This window comes from Tupaia chinensis, unplaced genomic scaffold (genome assembly GCF_000334495.1).
Source record: "Tupaia chinensis unplaced genomic scaffold, TupChi_1.0 Scaffold000662_1, whole genome shotgun sequence".
NCBI lineage: Eukaryota > Metazoa > Chordata > Mammalia > Scandentia > Tupaiidae > Tupaia > Tupaia belangeri.
The window spans coordinates 203,657-221,768 of NW_006160184.1; the positions used below are offsets into that span (position 1 = coordinate 203,657).

An 18,112-nucleotide genomic window follows, 5' to 3' on the forward strand; every position below is an offset into this window, starting at 1 on the left:
AGGAAAGTTACAACTATAGGAAAGAGGGATTGTGGCAAGTGAACTAAATCTCACAGATCCTTCGGGAAGCATTATGCTGTCAGAGGTCTTGCATTTACCTTTATAGTGCAGTGTTTCTAAGATTTCAATACACAATTGAGCAACAATTAAGTAGTTTTATTAGATGACCACTTGTTTTTGAACATTGAGTATATAAATAAATATTTATGCCTGTATTTCCTACCAATTAGGAGATTAAGTGTAAATAAATAAGAATATACATTTTAAAGGTTTAAGTAGATGCGCAACTAACATATCAACAATCTCTTTCTTGTTATATTAATTGTCTAGAGTTGCTGTAACAAAGCCATAAATTGCATGGCTAAAACAACTGAAATTTATTTTCTCACAGTTCTTAAGGCTAGAAATTCAAGCTCAAAGTGTCAGCAATGTGAGGCTGTCTCTGAGGGCACTAGGGAAAGGTCTGTTCAGGCCTCTCTCCTACCTTCTGTGGTCTGTTGGCTGTGTTGGGTGCTTCTTGGCTTACAGATATGTGCCTGCCTCATCTCTGCCTTCAGTTTCAGTTGGCATTCTCTCTGTGTACCTCTTTCTGTGTCTGAATTTTCACATTATGTAAGAACAGAAGTCATATAGGATGAGAGATCCGCCATGTTCCTTGTGTGATTTCATCATAACTAATTATGTCTGCAGTGATCTTATTTCCAAGTAAGGTCTCATTCTAAGATACTTCTAAGGTTAGGACTTCAATATATGAATATTTAGGGGTACAATTCAACTCATGACATTTTCTAAATAAGGTAGTCACATTTTAGTCCTGTCTTCCCTGTCCTCTCTGTACTTCGTACTATCAGCCTACTTTGTAAAATACTCGCTTTCCATGACTTACATGACATTTTATTTTCAGCCTATGCCGTATCCCTTTAATTAATTAAAAAAATACATATTTTTAAAATTCATTTATTCATTTCTTCCATGAGTGAGAGAGGCAGAGAGAAGGTGGGAGAGACACGACCTTCACCAGTGTCCCCACACCGTGACCCAGCCCCAGTCAGCTCAGATCATGGGTGTATATGTGTCCAGTATACTCTGGGAGCTCTCCAGGGGCATACCCAGGACCCTTCCAGTGTGTGTTAGGCTTAGAGCACCAGGTTTTACTGCAGTGCTGCCACCCAGCCCTCAAATTTATATTATTTTAGAAATTAAAAATTCAGTTTCTCGGTCACACTGGCTGTATTTCAAGTACTCAGTAATCAAATAGCTGGTAGCTGTTGTACTTTAGTCACTGTAGAAAATTCACTTGGACAGCACTGCTCTAGCTACATGTTCTTTCTTTTTCATTCTCCTTTCTTTCTGGTTTAGCTTTTAAATATCAATGTTTTTCAGCACAATTTCTCTTCTCCTCAGGTCTTGAGTAACTAATAACTTTCAAATCTGTCAGTAGGCCAGATCTCTTTCCTTGTGGTTCAAGAGCTTATAGCATAGAACTTCAAGAACTTCTGCCCGTCTTCACTTAGATACAGGCAACAGTCTTACCATGCCCCAAGTGACCTCTCCCTAACCCACCTTACTCTTTGGTTGTCATGAATTCTGCAGGTGAAGCTGGCAGTGAGAGATGGGAAACTCTTCTAGAAACTGTCTTCACAGTAAGCAGATGTCCAGCAACAAAGTCTCTGTAAAGCAGGACTGGTACATGTTTAGGAAATAGGGAATAAAGATCATGCCAAGAAATGTTGAATTGAATTGAATTCAGTTCAGTTAAACCATGTGCCACAGTATTTCATGAACTGTCAGAAGACTTTTATATTATTAGAATAAGTAAATCAGAGACTAATGAAAGTAACAAACTGGAAATTAGTAGGAAGCGAGAGGAATTGAGTGACAATGTGAAAGCATTTGGTTTGGTGCTTGGCTAAAAGCAAAACCTAAATATGTGTTATGATTAGTAATTAAAAGTTATTGTGGAGCCAGTAGGTGGCGGTAGTGCTTAAGATGTTGGACTCTCACATGACCAACCATGGTTTTAAGTCCCGGGTTGGCAGCTTGAAAATTGTGCCAAGTGTGTGTGTATGTGCCCAAAATCCCAAAAGGAGAATGGGCAAGAAAGGATTGCGATGTGTCCATGCACCGCGTGGGCTGATTTCTCACTTTCCTCTTTTCTGTCTCCAGTGAACACACATGCCCAAAAAAAAAAAAAACTAAGGGGCCAGCAGTTGGCATAATGGCTATGTCACTGGATTCCCATGTAGTTGACTGCGATTTGAGTCCCGGACACAGTAGCTTAAACTCGCGTCGGGCACGTGTGCATATGTGCCCAAAATCCCGAGAGGAGAAGGGATTGCGGCATGGCCATCCACCCCTGTGGGGGGCGTGGTTTCTCGCTTTCTGTCTCTCTGTCTCTCTCTGTCTTCCTGGCGAGCGCGTGCCCTATAGCATAAACCTCTCCAGAAAAACTAAAAAACAAACAAACAAAAAACAGTTATTGTAAGACCTCTGTGAAATTAATTTTTTTTTTTTACTTGTAATGAGGATTGGAGTTATGAAGCACTTTCACATACATTGTTTCATTTTATCTTAATTATCTAATAAGGAAGATAATACAACTGTCAGTCTTAATCCTGCTTACTATAATGTTAAGTCTTGTTAGTGAACAAAGTTCCTTGTATTGCTTGGTCTGAACTTATGGTTGACATTTGTCAGTTGTCTGCACTTCCCATACCTGCCTACAGAGAAAAGCCTGATTGTTCAGTATAGACACAGAACTTCCTCTCGGGATGATTGAGCAATGCTGACATCACAGGAGAGACATATCATCACTGCTAGGATTGTTTATGACAGAGAAACATACGATAAATAGTAAGAGAAAATCCAAATCTTTTTTGGGGATTCAACAGTAAAATTGAAGCTATTAAAGTAAAACAACTTAGTTAAAGACCAAATAGGAAGGCTTGAGACATTTAAACATGTGTAATTCCATGGTACAGTCTAACACTGGTTCTGTAAGATCATCAGTATTAGATGGAAAAGAACCCCATGAGCAGATAAGTTTGGGAAATGCTGGATTAAATGAGAGATTATGCTCTAGAAGATCTGCACACCTCTGACACACTCACATACACCACGCATCTCAGAGGGTTGCAGTATGTGGCATTAGCCACGCCTATTTGATCAGGAAACTCTTAATCTGTAGAGGCCATGGCAAAAAGACTATTCAGATTGTACTTTGATAAATGTTGATCTTTTATATGCATTTTCTGAAACATTTTTCTTAATAATAACCAAATGATATAGTAACATTTAAAAGACTACTGATATAAAATTATCAGTTGATGAGCCCTAATTTGTTTTACTGTTTTATAGCTAATGTGATATATTCTGAAAAGTCAGACTGTAACCAAGTTAAGAATTAATGATTTAGTGTGGAGGGAAGAAAAAAATACACAGCTTTTAAGTGAGTTAGTTATTGGGTGTTAAGCCGAAATCTTTTAGGTAGTATGTTAACAGACTGATGAACTTGATTAAGCGTTTCATCTTTTCTGTGCCACACTCCATTTCTATAGCTGGTGATACAAAAATGACAAGGCAGTCTCTGTATGCTGAGCTCTCAGCAGTCTAGTTTGTAAGAGAAACAAATTATTTTAAAGTACTATGAAGCTGCTGTAGTATCCTGAAAGAACCAGGGGATGGGAGAAGGGAGAGATTAAGTGATTGCATGTGACCTGGGGGTGTTAGTCACTGTGCATCTGAATCTAGTGTTCTTCCCACTACCTCAGACTGCTGCTTCACGGTACTCATCTTCATAGATTTAGTTTATGAAAAGAAGACATGTTTGCTCAGTGAGAGACTATAAAATCATACTGTTTTTGCTTCAGTGTTCTAGAACAGGGGTGGTGGTGATGAATTGTCTTTGGTTTTGTTTATCTGGAACTGTCTTAACTTTTCCATTTTCTTTTTTCTTTTAAGAGAGTGTGTCACTACCTCCTGCCTCAGTCTCCCTTGGAGCTAGGACTACAGGTGTGCATCACTGCACCTGACTTTTAGGGTGGGCAGGGAATTAAACGTAGGCCTTCCACAGGGCCTCACCCTGCCATGGAGCAGCATCCACAGTATGTCCTACTATGACTGGGCCTCCCTCATGCTGGAAGGATAGATTGCTGGATGTACAGTTGGCAGCTTGTGGCCTCGGACCTCCTGAGGAAAGTCAGTTTGCTGTCAGTTCGATGATCGGGAACACTAACACTGATCCCCAGTTAAGCCACGTGTTATCCCCAATAAAAAACAATTCTGTTCATCACATTATTAGACCTATATTAGCAAACGGCTTTACTCAGTTATTATTATTATACTTCATATTTCATCTATAAGGAATTTTATTTCCTGTCATGTAAGTACACTATCCTTAGTTTTTACCTCTTAGTGTCCAAAGCTCTTTTCAGAAAAAGTCTGCCAACTCCTATTCTGTGGGGTCGTTGGAAAAGGCATGACACATTTTCACATAGAAAAAATATGCCATGACTTTCTGTGACCTAATGAATACATGTTAGACGAGTAGTGAAAAGCATAGGAAGTGCAAGAAGAATGAGCCACAAACTTCTTAGATGTTTTATTTATTTTTATTTTTTTATTTTTTGAGAGGTTTCTGATAAAGGTTGCGTGCGCTTGCCAGAAGAGAAAGAGACAGAGAGACAGAAGCAAGAAATCACCCACCCAAGGGGTTGGTTACGCCGCAATTCCTTCTCCTTCATTCTTCTCTCGGGATCGTGGGCACACACACAAATTCATGCCCAGCATGAATTTAAGCCACTGGGTCCGGGACTCGAACCGTGATCAACTACATGGGAGTCCAGCAACATAGCCATTATGCCAACTGCTGGTCCCATTGTTGTTTTTATTAATCTACAGTTAATACATGATCCTACACAACTTCTTAAGTACCAAAATGTCTTATTGAGAAGATAAAATTTATGTTGGATTAAAGCTAGACAGAATAAAAACCAGCTTTCAAGAACATGGGAAGAACATGTTCTATCTTTAGAACAGCTCAGTAGAAATTCTCCTTCTGTGAGCTGATATACTAAGTGTGTTTTAACTAGTATCCCAGATTCCTTCTTATTTCCTCAAGTATCCTTTTGCATGTCTTTTTGAAAAGAGTCAGTCCCAAGGTTCAAGGGTGTTTCAGTTTGCATTTCGTATAGAAAAGACACAATTTTATCCTAGTGTAAAATGTTTTATAAAATAGAATACATTAGGGGCCAGCTAGTGGCATGGTGGTGAAGGCATTAGATCCCATATGGCCAGTAGCAGGGTTTGAGTCGCAAAAACGGCATCTTGTTTGCATGTATGTGCATGCCCGAAATTCTAAGAGAGTGAGGAAGGGGTTGTGGTGTGGTCATAACTCTGAAGGGTGATTTCTCATTCCCCCACCTTCTGTGTATGTCTTTGGTGAGCACATGTGACCTGTAGAAAAACTTAAAAAAAGAGAGAGAGAGAAGAGGAAGAAGACATTAACATACCCCAGACGCATTTTCACTTCCTGTCTCAGGATCCCCTTTATGTTGCTATACACATAAGAAAAACTAGGGGAAGGAAATCTGTTAAATTTAAAAAAAAAAAAAAAAAGCTTTGTCTAGTGATGTAAGACTAGTATAAGAGAACATAAGTGAGAATTCCATTTTGTGACATTAAATAGATTTTATTTCTCTTCTTCATCAATATCTGTTTATTAGAAATATTTTAAAAGAATAGTAACAAAAGCAATCGTACTCCACAATTAATGTGTATTTATTGTGCCAGACCCCATTCTGAACCCTTTACATGTATTCTTATTTTAAGTAGTGTATCAGTGGAGCGAGCTGTGTGGTACATCAGTAATGTGCTGCTCAGGACAGATCCCACATGGTAGCTGTGGTTCAAATCCCCACCTCACTTAGCCTGGAATTACTAGGCACAAGTGTAAGTGCCCTGGATATGTGAGACTTTGAGGACTGGAGAATGGATTGGGGCCTGACCAGACCCTGTGAAGGGTGCTCATCTCTCTGGTTTCTTCCTCATGTGCTTGTACATGCACATGCACACATTCTATCATGAATAGAGAGAAAAATTTTTTTGAAGATTTGTATTTGCCCAGCTTTGTGGTCTCGTTAAGGCAGCAGGATTCCACATGGCCAACCTGGTGGTTTGAGGCCCAGACCCTATGACTTGAAAACACGCAAGTGTGTGTACATGTACCAAATCCTAACAGGAGAAAAATGGAGGAGGAAGAATTGTAGTTTGACCATTTTCCAAGGGGAGTGCTTTTTCCTCTTCCTTTCTGTCTCTCTCTCTCTGGCAACCACATGTGCTCTCTAGCGAAAGAAAAAAAAAAGGCATTAACTGTAGGTACCGAGCATGCAAAAAGTAAATAAATAAAACTAAATAAAGATATAAAGAATAGATCTATTGATACATTGGTAGTGATTGGGAAGGCAATTCCTAATACAGATCTTCACCAGAATGCATTAATTCTATCCTTGGAAATTTATTTGAAAGAAATAATTCAGAGAAAAATCTACAGGTGTAAAAGTGTTTGCTAAAGCATTTTTTATTGTAGAGAATATTGGAAAAACTCAAAATATCCAAAAATAAAATAGTAAATAACATAATAATTTGAAAGACCATAGCCATAAAATCAAAAACAGGAAATCTGGAACAAAACAGAAAATTTTAATTATAAAATTTATTATGAATACAAATATATAAAAATATCAAGTAAATCTAAATGTAATGTGAGGTTAATTTAGACATGTGCATGCCTGTAATCCAGGGCAGTTAAGATGGGATAGATCACAGTGTGAGGATCCCATCAGAGGTCTCTCTCTCTTGTTCACACATACACAGAAGAAATAAGTATATGAACTTGAAAGGAAAATGAAAAGTGGAAACCTAACAAAGAAACTTTAAGAAAGTATTCCTGTTAGGTATTTCTCTTGCTATCAAACACCCTGTTGGGTAAAGTTTTCATAGTTGTTTCTTAACATTACCCTGAGCAAGCTTGCCATTTCTGTGGTGCATTAGCTAAAGTATTCCATTTCTAAGGCCAGAATCCAAGAACCCAGATGACAGCCAAGGCTGCTTCAGTTTGGAATGTTTATAGATTATATCATCCTCTTTTAACATGTTTTTACTTCCGAAACTCTTTAGGTTTAATTTTAAGACGTTAGTATTGCTGTTTTAGCAAATGAGTAAATTCTAACTGCACAGCTACAATGAAAAGTCATTAATATTTGCCATAACTAGGATATATTTAATAGCAATTGAGGTTAAGGACATTCTTTATCCTTTTTTAAAAAGAGGAATTCTGTTTCCAGTCGTCTTAAATTTTGAGGTAGATAGTTTGAAATATGCATATGTCTCACTGATACTGATTTTCATATTTGCCTACTGTAAGAGGTCTGCAGTATGCCAGGCACTTACCTTGTACTCACTCTCTCTCACCACAACAATCCTGTCACATGGTGTTATCTCCATTTTGCAAAGTGGGCAGTACTCAATGATGGTAAAGTTATTCACCCAGGGTCATATTAGGGAATAGAAGTGAGTCCAAATTACAAATTCTCATTCTAGATCTCTTGCATTCTCTACCAAGAGAGAAGCCTTTTACTTAAGGAAAGTGTGAACTTATGATCTTATTCATCTTTTGTTGACAACACATGATCATTTTGGAAATTACATTCTGAGTCTTTTCCATTCTTTTGGTGTTCATAGTTCTGAAGGTAGGGTAAAGCATGCCTTGGCATTTTCTTTGTATTTATTTTTAGTAAGTAGTTCATGTTCTGTTTTCTCTCTTTAGTGGCTCTTACTTCAACCCCAATTCGAGGAGCAGGAGATGGAATGGAAACTGAGGAGCCACCTCAGTCTGTTGAGGTCACGTCTGGAGTCCAGTCCATCAAGCACCATATCCTTCAGAGTCCACGGAAGAAAGCAGTCCCGTCTGAGAGCCCAGGAGTTCTTCAGCTGGGGAAGATTCTTGCTGAAAAAGCAGTGGAGGTTGAAGCTGTGAGAATATTAGTTCCCAAAGCTGCTATAATTCATGATCTTCCTAATAAAAATACAAAGGTTAAATCTCTGGGACATCATAAAGGAGAATTGTTTGGTCAGCCAGAGGGAGCTATAGAACCTAGGAAGGAACTCTCAGAGTTAAAGGTAATATTAGAAAAGCTTAAGAACTCTGAAAGGAGGCTACTGCAGGACAAAGAAGGTCTGTCAAACCAGCTCCGAGTACAGACAGAGGTAAGAACAGCCTTGATGGCTTTCTTGAGTCTTACTCCTTTAACACCTGGATCTCCTAAGCTTGCATGTTAGAAAACTGCATTTCTTCATGGGAATGCTATTTATCTATGTGTCTTCATGGATTTGTCATTTCTCGGGAACACTTCTCAAATGTATCATTCTCTGTCATGGCCTCTATAGTCTTAGAAACTTACACTCTAAGCCTGGTTAAACATGGAGATGTGAGGTATTTTGGACAAAACCACCTATATGTTGTAAAAGTAGGTTATAGTTATAAACTACCGGATCAAAGACCGGCCAAGTTAGACTTTGAAAAAATAGCAGTTGGCATAATGGCAATGTCGTTGGACTCCCATGTAGCCTCCTACCATGGTTCAAGTCCCGGACCTGGTGGCTTAAACTCATGCCAGGTGCAGGTGCGTGCGTGCCCAAGATCCTGAGAGGAGAATGGAGGAGAAGGGATTGCAGTGTGGCCATCCCCCCAGGGAGTGATTTCTCGCTTTCTGTTTCTCTGTCTCTCTCTCTTTCTGGTGAGTGCATACGCCCTATAGCAAAAAAAGAAAAAGAAAAAATGGACTTGTTAGCAAGCCATGTTTTTGGATCCATAAATCCCAAGTACTTTTGCCTGTTTACACATGATGCTTGGAATGAAGGGAATGGTGGTATAAGGCATTGTATTGTCATTGAAAACAAAAAGTAATCTATAGTGTTTAATGGTGTTGCTTTACTTTACCATCTTATTAAAATGACTGTACCCTCCCCTCCCTTGTTTCTTTATTAGACTATACATCTTTTAGTTAGATGCTGGTCCTCATGACTCTGGTTAGCATCTCTCATCTAAATATATTTCAATGTATTTAATAGTATATTTTAATATGTTTTAGTAAGTTTTTTTGGAGAGGTTTTTGCTATAGGGCGCATGTGCTCTCCAGAAAGACAGAAGAGAGAAATAAAGTGAGAAATCACGCCCCCCGGGTTGGATGGCCATCCCGCAATCCTTCTCCTCTATTCTCTCAGGATTTTGGGCACACACACACATGCGCCCATTGTGAGTTTAAGCCATCAGGTCTGGGACTCGAACCGCGGTTGGCTACATAGGAGTCCAGTGACATAGCCATTATGCCAACTGCTGGTCCCTGTTTTAATAATTTTTAAGTAACTGTTCTCTGATTACAAATGCACATATCCATTTGTAAACATTTTAGGAAATAGGAACACAGTGAAAATGGTGCCATCTATAATCGTACTATTCAGATATAGCTGTATAAGTATACACTATCAAGTTCATTCTGTGTTTTTGTTTTTTTAGTTTGCTATAGGCACATGTACTCAGGGAAGAGAAAGAAAGTTCCCCTTGGGGAATGGCCATGTTGCAGTCCCTGTTCTTTCATTCTCCTCTTGAGCCTCTGGGCACACATGTACACACACTCAGTGTATTTTTCAAGCCACCAAGTTTGGGACTCTGAGCCACATAGTCAGCCTTGAGAGATCTAGTCACCCTAACCACCACATCACTGACTGGCCTACTTCGTCTAATAACCTGCTTTCTTTAGTTGTTAATCTTTTCCCATGACACAGAATATTCTATTACAATATTATCAATAGCCACAGTGTTCTTTAGTGGCTGTACCATATAGCAGTACTTGCTATTAGACATTTGTTTTAATTTTTTTCTTTTTCTTTCTTTTTTTTTAAAGAGAGATTTTTTTACTAAAGATTGTATGCACTCACCAAAGAGACAGAAAGCAAGAAATCACCCTCTAGAGTTATGGCCACACTACAGTCTCTTCTCCTCCATTCTCCTCTCTGAATTTTGGGTGCATGTGTCCAGCTTGAGTTTCAAGCCACCGGTTCCGGGACTCAAACCACAGTCAGCCATGTGGGAGCCTAACAACGTAACCATTACGCTATCGCCATCTGCTGGTTCCAAGTTTTGCTTTTTTTAATAACAAAAAAATGTACTTATAGATATTATTGGGTTTCTTTCTTTGCCTAGATTTTTTTTTTTTAAGAGATTTTTGCCTTATGGTGCATGTGCTTGCCAGAGAGAGACAGACAGACAGACAGTGAGAGGGAAAGACAGAAATAACTCCCCCCATGGGGGACAACCAAGCCACAGTCCCTTCTCCATTCTCCTCCTGGGATCTTGCACATGCACACACATCGCCTGGCATGAGTTTCAGTTCACCTGGTGTGGGAGTTGAGCTGTGGTCGGCCATGTGGGAGTCCAGCAACATAACCACTACGCCATCTGCTGGTCCCCTTTGCCTAAATTCTTAAAAGTAAAAATCTTAAGGTACAAAGAAATTTATAAATGTCTAGTAAATTTGTCAGTTCTTTTAGCAAAATTTATTGTTTTCATTTTTTGATTTTTTTTTCTTAAAGAGTTGAGTGGAAATAGTTTATTGTTTTCATGATATTGATTTGTACCATGTTAGAAGAGGCCCAGCTTATGATTACACAAACTGTAGAGAAGATACAATTTTGTGTATTGCAAAACTTAAGTATTCAAAATCACTTTTGACATACACTTGTTTTTAAAGGTTTGCTATAGGGCTCATGCACTCATTAGAAAGGTGCACAGAGAAAGAGGAAGTGAGAAATCACCCCCTCGGAGAGATGGTCACAGCACAATCCCTTCCATTCTTCTCTCAGGATTTTGAGAACATATGCATACATGCCTTGTTGTTTTTCTTTTTTCTTTCTTTCTTTTTTTTTTTTTTTTTGAGAGGTTTTTGCTATAGGGTGCGTGCACTTGCCAGAAAAACAGAGAGAGACAGAGAGAAAGCGAGAAATCACCCCCCAGGAAAGATGGCCATGCCGCAATCCCTTTTCTTGGGATCTTGGACACGCACCACATGCCCAGCATGAGTTTAAGCCACCAAGTCTGGGATTCAAACCACATACTTGGTCATATGGGATCTAGCCCCTTTACCGCCATATCACCTGCTGACCTTAAGTAGTTCAGTTACACTGAAACACAGTTTCCTTTTGTTACTTTTGTTATTCTGAAGCCATTACTTTGGGCTCATGTTATTTATGTTCTGTTCTAGGTAAATCGTGAGCTAAAAAAGCTGCTGGTGGCTTCTGTTGGGGATGATCTTCAGTATCACTTTGAACGTCTAGCCCGAGAGAAAAACCAGCTTATTTTAGAAAATGAAGCCCTAAGTCGAAGCACTGCTCAGCTTTCTGAACAGCTGGAACGTATGTCAATACAGTGTGATGTATGGCGAAGTAAATTCCTCGCAAGCAGGTATACCTACTGTAAATAGTATCCCGTTTCCTAGTTTCTGCTCTATCCAGTCTTTCACCCATAGCACAGGAAAGGAGACTGTAGTGTGAACATTTCTAATTAGGGGGGATGGCAGGTGCTGAAGTCCCACATGACTGACTATGGTTCAAATCCTGGACCTGGTGGCTGGTTCTCTCACTGACTTTCTCTCTCTCTGTCCCTCTCTGGTCAAAAATTAAATAAGTAAACTTAAATACAATAATTCAAAAAAAGAAAAAATTTTCTAATTAGGGGCCAGCTCTCAGGGGCAGTGGTAACACAGACTAACCAAGTGAAGCCAGATCCCACATGGTAACTGCAGTTTGAATCTCTAGCCTAATCAGCCTGATCCATTCATGCCAGGCACATTCCAGAATGCCCAGGATCCTGTGACTGGAGGACTGGAAGAAAGGGATCACACACGGCATGACCAAACTGTGTGGAAGCTGCTTTTCTTTCTCTCTCGCATGCACTCTAATGCCTGTGCACATTACCGTGAATAAAGAAAAAAAATAATTCTTCTGCGGCTTTTGTTTTGTTTTGTTTTGTTTTTGCTTTTTTTGGAGAGATTTTCACTATAGGGCGCGTGCGCTCACCAGACAGACAGAGAGAGAGATAGAGGCAGAAAGCTAGAAATCACCCCCCAGGGGGGATGGTCACACCGCAATCCCTTCTCCTCCATTCTCCTCTTGGGATCTTGGACACGCACACACACGCGCCTGGCGTGAGTTTTAAGCCACCGGGTCCGGGATGCGAACTGTGGTTGACTACGTGGTAGTCCAGCGACATAACCATTACGCTAACTGCTGGTTCCCCTGATTAGGTTTTCAGAGTACTTCATTTATTATTTAAGGTGCAGATTGTTCTTCCTCCAAAGGGGGAGGCAAGAGAAACATCCTCCCACATTCCTGAGTTCCAGGTTACTGTTGTATTGTGGAAACCATTCCAAGCGCAACGTATAAGAACAAAATCATAAACATAGACTATTAGTAAATATTAAAATCACAAAAAGCTGCACTAAATTATTTTCCCACACTTCTATCTGGAAAACCCAAACATCATTTTCACTCCCTAAACTAATATTCATCCTTCATCACACAATAGAGGTCTCAGCCATTTTCTCTCTGTGCACAAATAGAAAAGTATGCCATTTTCACGACATACTGTATGAACTACTCCAAGATAGAAGTTGAAACTCCAGGGCCATAATCCAGGCCTCTGAACGCACTGGTGCTTGGAAAACTGCCATATATTATCTGCCATATATTTGTCTGTTTTTCTTCTTTATCTCTCAAGTTTGAGTTATGAGAGAACAAGATGTTCTTTATCTGGATGTTCTTTATCTGGATATTTCTGGTGCTTAGCAAACTGTTTCATACATAGTATATTTAATAACTATTAGTTTAAATTGAATCATCTCACAAAACACCATAGATTTTCAGGCAGTACTTCAAGAACCAGTGATTGTTGGTGAATAAATTTTTAGGAAAGTTTTTCCTCATTATTCTAATACATATGGTATTTTCTAGTAGTTTATTACTCTCTTAAAGTTCTTAATTTACTTGTTTTCCAATTGTGCCAGTATACTCTACTATCTGGAGAAGTAAACTTAACATTTATTGACTTTGGAATGAAGTTCTTACTGAAAAGTTTAAGAGGCAAGTCATGCGTGTTCTTTAGATTATTGCAATATGTAACTTTTTTCAACATCCTGATCTACACTAATATTAACATACTAAGGGCAATCAAGATTAAACTCAATTTTATGGGTATCTTTTTTTTTTTATTTATTTACTAGAAGATGTGCACATATAAGAGATAGAGAAATTGAGAGAGAAAACGGAGAAAGCACCCCTCATGGGGAATGGTCACACCACAATCCCTTCTCCTCCATCTCTTCCCTGCTTTCGGGACTTTGGGCATGCACTCACATGCACCCAGTTTTTTTTAAACCACCTGGCCAGGGACTCAAACTACACAATCAACCATAGGGAACTCAGCTGCTTTAACCACCACCCCATGAAGCTATACCTATTGATACCTTAATTGATTTATCCTTTTGATGTCAAATTATTTTCAACTACTATTAAGTTCAATAGTAAATGTGTTCTGAGACATAAATTTTAACAGTTGTGAGGCCAGCCATATTTTAAAGTTGTGTGTCAATTCCATCAATAGAGAATTGGTTAAATAAATTGAATACATCCAATTAGCAGAAAACATGAAGCTTTTTAAATAAAAAGATAATGAAATAGCTGTATCTTTTAATAAGGAAAAATCTGTAAGATAAATTAAGTGACAAAAACAAGATGTAGAAAAGTTTGTATTGAATACTCACTTTTTATAAATAAAACGTATATGTATGTTTTTAATACAAACTTTTATGTTGAAATATTTTAATTTTTATATATTTTAAAACATTTACTAACTTTTTACAAATTTGATCAACCTAAAATAAGATGGTGGTGCATTCCAAATAGTCACTATACAGCAGAGTTAAATAACTGTTTCCTTTGTTCTGTAAATGAATTTTTAACTGTATCTCTAATGAACTCAAAGCTCATAACATTTTAAAATGTTTTTTGCTGAAAATTTAAAAACTGCGAAGTAAATCATCTTTATTAGTGGTGAAGTGACAGTTACAAAGTAGTTGGTTAACTTCTGTAAACTATGTTTTTGCTAGAGAATTTATGTGTAAGAGGTTCTTCTCTTTCAGGGTCATGGCAGATGAGCTAACCAACTCAAGAGCCGCACTACAGCGCCAGAACCGCGATGCGCACAGTGCGATACAAGATCTCCTGAGTGAGCGAGAACAGTTCCGTCTGGAGATGACAGCCACTCAGAAGTACAGTCTGCTTATACACCACACTCCACACTCCTCTGCCTTCGTCTGGATCTCATGTTATTGACAGTTTCCTTCATCTGTCTGCATGTGATATCTTCCCCAACACATATTTTGAGACACACTTGGCAGTGGATGCCCTGGGAGGGAGGAGGACTAAACACTGAAGACATGCCTTCTATTCACATTCTTAATTTGAGAGAGAATTAGCTTTATCTATAACAGAAGAAATTCAGGACTTACAAGAGGTTTTTGGTTATAGCTGTAGGGGTTATGTATAGTTTTTGTTGGAAGCCAAGGAATCTATTTGTCTTTCCTATGGAAGGACCTCTTTTATTTTTTTTATTTTTATTTTTTTTTTTTTGAGAGGTTTTTGCTATAGGGCGCGTGCGCTCGCCAGACAGACAGAGAGAGACAGAGAGATAGAAAGCAGGAAATCACCCCCCAGGGGGGATGGCCACGCCGCAATCCCTTCTCCTCCATTCTCCTCTCGGGATCTTGGGCACGCACGCACACGCGCCCGGCGTGAGTTTAAGCCACCGGGTCCGGGACTCGAACCGCGGTCGACTACGTGGGAGTCCAGCGACATAGCCATTACGCTAACTGCTGGTTCCTGGAAGGAGCTCATTTTTAAGATCTATAGAATTAGAGCTTGTTTTCATGTCTACATACTCCAAAACTATCAAATTGACAGTCTTTCTTAAAGTTCTTTGTAGGTTTATATAATTGACTTATTACTCAGTAAGAGTCAAAGAGTAAATTATAAGTGAAATTGAATGAAAACACAGTATCAAAATGTCAATTTGTGAGGGAAGTTTGTAGTTTTCAATGCTTATTTTGGAAAAGAAGAAAGGTCTCATCAATAATCTAAGCTCCTCATTGAGAAACACCAAAAACAATCTCCAAGTAAACAGAAGGGAGAAAATAACAAGAATGAGAGCTAAAATAAATAGGAAGCCGAATACTATTAATAGTTTGTTAAATAAACTTGGGAAACTTCTAAATAGTCTAATCAGGGGAATAAAGAGAGCAGACACATCAATATCAAGAATGAGGTATACACTATAGTTTTATGGTCCTAAAAGATAGTAAGAGAATGTTATGAATAACTATGCCAATAAATTCAGTTGTTTAGATAAAATAAATTTAAAAGATAAACTGCCAAAAGTTTTTCAAGAACAAATAGATAAGTCTGAAGAGCCCTAAGCTATTAAAGCAATTGAATCTGTAGTTAAAAACCTTCCAATAAAGGGGATTCCAAGCCTCTATAGATTTGCTGGTGAATACTAGTAAATATCTGAATACTAGTAAACATCTGAGGAAGAAATAAAACTAAACACAAATTATAGAAAATAGAGAAGGGAACAGCTTCCAGCTCATTTTATGAGGCCAAGATTATCTTGATAACAAAATCAGAGACTTCACAAGAAAACCACCCACCAGTATCTCTAATGGCCATAAATGCAGAAATCCTTAACGAAATTTCAGTGAATCAAATTGAACAATATAGAAAGGAGCATATTATATGTTCTCACCTAGTAGGACTAATCCCAGGAATTGTAGGTTGGTTTAACATTCAAAAGTCAATTAATGTAATTCACCAGAAAAGAAATATATGCACTAATCGATCAGTAGGTTTGATGTTAAAATATGAGAACTAAAGAAAGTACGGTTTGTTGACTAATTTCCAGATAATAAACTAGTAGATTGATAGATGTTTTCTGTATTCTAACTTGCTTGAACAGACTTCCTCTTTTATTGAACTCAGAGAAAGAAAAATAAGGGACAGAGGTCTTATATTGTTTTTCATTTATTTACTGTGACTGATTTCTGTATTTTTGTCCTATTTTTAACATTCAGTGTTCATGTGTATTCTATGCAGATTGTTGGAGGAACTCTTAATTTCTCTGCAGTGGGGAAGAGAGCAGACTTACTCTCCTGTCGCACAGCCCCACAGCACAGCAGAACTAGCATTAACAAATCATAAGCTGGCTAAAGCAGTACATTCTCACCTCCTGGGAAACGTTGACATTAGTAAGCCAAAGAAGATAACATCAACAGTTGAATTCTGCAGCACCCCAGCTGAAAAAATGGCTGAATCGGTAAAATGTTTTCTCCTTTGTGATTTGTGTCATCTGTGTTCCCCTTCATAAAAGGACATAACACAGAGAAACTCCTTTCCCTGGTTCATTTCACAGTGCCTATCCAGTTGCAGTGCCTACTTCCCTTGCACAGTCACCCATGTTCATCATGTGATGGTGCTTGGGAGAATGTGCACATGAAGGCTGAACTGTGAACCAGACATTTGATCATTGCCTGTAATTGGAGAACTTTTTGCAACCCGAGTTCTAAGGTCTTGGGTCTCCATAAAAGACAATTTGGAAAAAGTCAAAGCAGGAGTAGAATGGGGAGAGTATGGTGTTGTGGAACTCAGAAACAAGAAAATGGTTGTTAGCAGAAAACATCACAAATGCGAAAAAGAAAATGAAAAGGCATAATTTTACAAATAAAAACTAAAGTATTCAAAGACTTTGGAATAGCATTTTACTGTGAGGTGACTTCAGAAAATTTGTGGGCTAATGGAAATAAAATATGAATGTGTTTTGGTGCAAAAATAATTTTGAAATTTATGCATAGTTTTTTCATGATAATGCTTTCCATGAACTTTTTGAAGACCCTCCATAGAATGAAAGCAGAGTCTTTATTCCAAGCAATTGAATGAAAGATTAAAAAAAGCAGGTAGTAGGTACTTTTCAGTCAAGGATAAAAATTGACACAGCCTTATTTTCTTCCACGTTTTTATGCTTTCCATAAATATCCATAAAAAAAGCATTATTTGATCATTTTAAAAAAATAGGTAACTTGGGTACTGTAATAACCAAGCATCATTGTTAAATTTAGAGCCTTTTCATAAAAGTAGTAAATTTTCTTAGTGAAATTCATCATTCAGGTTTTTAACATGTAGTTTCATATTAGCAAAATTCACCTCTATACAGGTAGTTGTACATCACTGAAACCACAAGCTTTTCCAGTCCCTACTGCACGTAAGACATTGCCTCTTATTTTCCTTAGGTTCTACACATTTTGGATCCAGCTTCTTGCACAGAAAACTGTCCTGATAATCCATTTGCTGAGTTATCTCCAATCACCTAACTTGCTACAAACAAAAATATTGGATGATTTCCTCCCTATACTAGATATGAAAATATAACTTTCAATTGCTGCAATCACTGCCAGGGAGAACTTATTGCACTTTAACATTTAATATGTTGGAGGCATACTACAGGTACTGTCTTATTACTCAAGGGTCATTACTTGGGAGCTGGGCTCTTATAATGCTAGAAGTAATATCACTTTCTATTTACAGATTGTATATCCCCAAAGATATTTTATATGCTGGACTCCAGATTGCCCTTTCTTAATAAATATCTCAGGGTAAGAAAAGAATAAAGCTACATAGATATAATTACAATAGATAATACTTTCCAGATAATACATGATGTCTCTTCTAAAGCTCACCAAAAGAAAAGGATTTCTGGAACTTTCTTTTAAGCCCTAAACTTTTATTTATCTTGCTGGATATTTTCTATGAACAGGTTTGATTTTAGGGTGCTAATGAAAGGATAGCCAAACTATAACCATATAGAAATATGGTCATACCCATTCATTTCCTGTCCAAGCTATTTCTGCTCTTCAAGCAGAGTTGAATAGATGCTGATGGGCTTGTATGGCTT

General features: G+C 38.1%; 1 protein-coding gene across 5 annotated transcripts in view; it reads left to right on the top strand.

Moving 5' to 3' along the window:
* The window catches only part of BLZF1 (basic leucine zipper nuclear factor 1), a 116,318-nt gene that overhangs the window by 1,630 nt on the left and 96,576 nt on the right, over positions 1-18,112 (top strand). For 4 of the 5 annotated variants that reach the window (XM_027776334.1, XM_027776332.1, XM_027776331.1 and 1 more), the window contains exons 3-6: positions 7,826-8,265; positions 11,319-11,518; positions 14,253-14,381; positions 16,261-16,480. In XM_027776334.1, the coding sequence (XP_027632135.1) occupies positions 7,826-8,265; positions 11,319-11,518; positions 14,253-14,381; positions 16,261-16,480 (989 nt within the window). Of the gene's footprint in view, positions 1-7,825; positions 8,266-11,318; positions 11,519-14,252; positions 14,382-16,260; positions 16,481-17,450; positions 17,532-18,112 lie in introns of those variants that run through there. The other variant, XM_014592158.2, reaches the window with a different exon arrangement.